The sequence below is a fragment of the Aureococcus anophagefferens genome (genome assembly GCF_000186865.1).
Source record: "Aureococcus anophagefferens unplaced genomic scaffold AURANscaffold_14, whole genome shotgun sequence".
NCBI lineage: Eukaryota > Pelagophyceae > Pelagomonadales > Pelagomonadaceae > Aureococcus > Aureococcus anophagefferens.
This window is the reverse complement of record NW_008705574.1, coordinates 1,036,899-1,039,137: the sequence shown is the minus strand read 5'-3', so window position 1 is coordinate 1,039,137 and position 2,239 is coordinate 1,036,899. Positions and strand designations below refer to the sequence as shown.

The 2,239-nt window shown below is 71.5% G+C and overlaps 1 protein-coding gene across 1 annotated transcript in view; it reads left to right on the top strand.

Moving 5' to 3' along the window:
• AURANDRAFT_65446 (hypothetical protein) overlaps nucleotides 1-1,687 on the top strand; it is a gene marked incomplete at both ends in the record, with an annotated part of 8,833 nt that extends 7,146 nt beyond the window's left edge. The window contains 2 exons of the mRNA XM_009040268.1: nucleotides 34-471; nucleotides 776-1,687. Of these exons, the coding sequence (XP_009038516.1) occupies nucleotides 34-471; nucleotides 776-1,687 (1,350 nt within the window). The remainder of the gene's footprint in view (nucleotides 1-33; nucleotides 472-775) is intronic.
• Nucleotides 1,688-2,239: the final 552 nt, after the last annotated feature.

Genomic DNA, 2,239 nt, shown 5'->3' with positions numbered 1-2,239 from the left:
CACGCGGCGATCGCGTGGAAGCTCGTGGACCAGGCGCGGTCCATCTTCCTCGCCGCGGGCGACGGCGCGGCCGCCGCGCGGTGCGCGGAACAGCTCGCGGGCCTGAACGTCGACGAGGCGCGCTGGTCCGACGCCGTCGTCGAGTTCAGCGCCTGCGTCGACTACTACGAGTCCGTCGACGACGAGTTGAGCCTCGAGGACGAGACGCGCTTCCTCTCCTGCGTCGCGTCGCTCGGGGCCGCGTACGCGGACCACGCCGCGGCCGACGATTCCGCGGACGTCGCCTTCGAGGGCGAGGGCGGCGAAAGCGTCGTGCTCGTGCCGGCGGCCGACGTCCCGGACCGGGCGGCGTCCTACGCGGCCATGGCCGAGAAGAAGACGAACGCGCTCCTCGAGCGCCTCGCGCGCGACGGCGCGCCCGTGGACGACGTCCGCAAGCGGGACCTCGTCGCCCTCGCCGTCGAGGTCCAGGTCGCCAAGGACAAGGCCGCCGCCCTCGGGGGGCCCGCCGCCGCCTCCTAGGGGGGGCGAAGCTACACACCCGTTTCGATCGCGCCGCACGTGTCCGGCTGCTAAGCCTGTAGGGAAGTGCAACTGCAGGGCAATGCCAATCTCAATAGAGAAGGTGCTGCTCGACGCCGCTCAAGGTGGGGCGAGGCCGGCGCGCGGAGACGCTGCCACTCGACAGACTCGGTTCGCTCGACGCTGCCACTCGACAGACTCGTCGCACTCGCCCGGCGCCGGACGCCGCGCGCCGCCGCGACCCATGGCCGAGTTCGACGACGGCAGCGAGTGCGCCATCTGCATGGAGCCGCTCGACGCGCGCGACGTCGTCGCGCTGCCCTGCGCCTGCGCCGTGTCCTACTGCTTCCGCTGCTGGGACCGGGCCCTGGCGTCGTCGTTCAATGCGAGGGGCCAGGCGAGTTGCCCGACGTGCCGCGTCGCCGTCGACGTGGACTTCGACGCCGACGCGCGGGGCGGCGAGGGCGCGCTCGTCTTCTCCGTCGCGGCCGGCGGCGGCGCGGCCGGCGCGGAGGACGCCGACGCCGCGCAGCACCGCGTGGAATCCGTCGTGAACCGCCTCGCGGGCCAGGCCGCGCCGCTCATGACGCGGCGGCTCCGGCGCTACGGCGAGGACCACGGGGAATTGCGGCCCGCGGCGGCGGACGTCGGCGCGTACCTGAAGGGGCTCGGCGTCAAACGACTAAAGGCGCTCGCGGCGGCGTCGGGCCTCGACCCCGGCGCGTACCTCGAGAAGGCGGAGCTCGTCGCGGCCGTGCGGGCCGCGCACGGCACCGACGGCGCCGCGGCGGCCTTCGCGGTCGCGGCCGCGGGCGACGCGGGCCCGCGGTGCGTCTGCGGCGGCGCGCTGCTGCGCATGGACGGCCTCGCGCGCTACCTGCGGGTCTGCACGGAGTTCCCGGACGTCGGCGATCGCGGCGACCTCGAGACCGTCGCGCGGACGTTGCTCCACGCGGACGTCGCGCGGGGCACGTCGTCGGTGATCTGCGACCTGTGCGACCGGCCCGTGCCGCCGCGGGGCGCGGTCTACACGTGCGCGTCGGGCGAGACGACGGTGCTCCACGCGACGGAGTACGACGTCTGCGAGCGGTGCTTCGTCGACTTCGCCGTCGACGGCCGGTCCGACGGCGCGCTCCCCCAGACGCGCCGCGTCGGCGCGCGCTAACACGGGCCTCCTGGGTGACTTACGCCGACGCCTTCTTGTTTTGGAGGCGCTCGCGGATGTCCTGGGCCATGGTCCGGCCCGGCGCGGGGAAGATCTCGTGGTAGTTCTCGAAGCAAGGGCCCCAGGTGCGCTCCTCGCACTTCGTGAACTTCAAGACGACCGTGTCCTTGCCGCGCTTGCGGATGATTTTCGGGTTGCGGACCTCGCGCTTGAGGAGCGCGGCCGAAGCCGTGAAGAAGCGGCGGCCGTCGGGCCTGGGCAGGACAAGAGTGCGAAATTCCCAACTTCAAAGGCTTCTAGCTCGGCCGGTTTCCACTCGTTTCGGCTGATTTTTGGACGAGCGATCATCTCTCGGAGCGCTCTCGAAGCGTGGATGCTTTTTCTAGAACGGACGCGCGCGGAACACTCACATTGAAGCGACGTTGAATCACCCTTTTCCTGCCCCGCGTCGGGCATGTCGACGGTGAACTTGGCGTCGCGCTTCGACTCCCCCAACGTCAGCGTCATCTTCTCCGAGGACACGTGGTCGATGTCCTCGAGCGTGATGTAGAC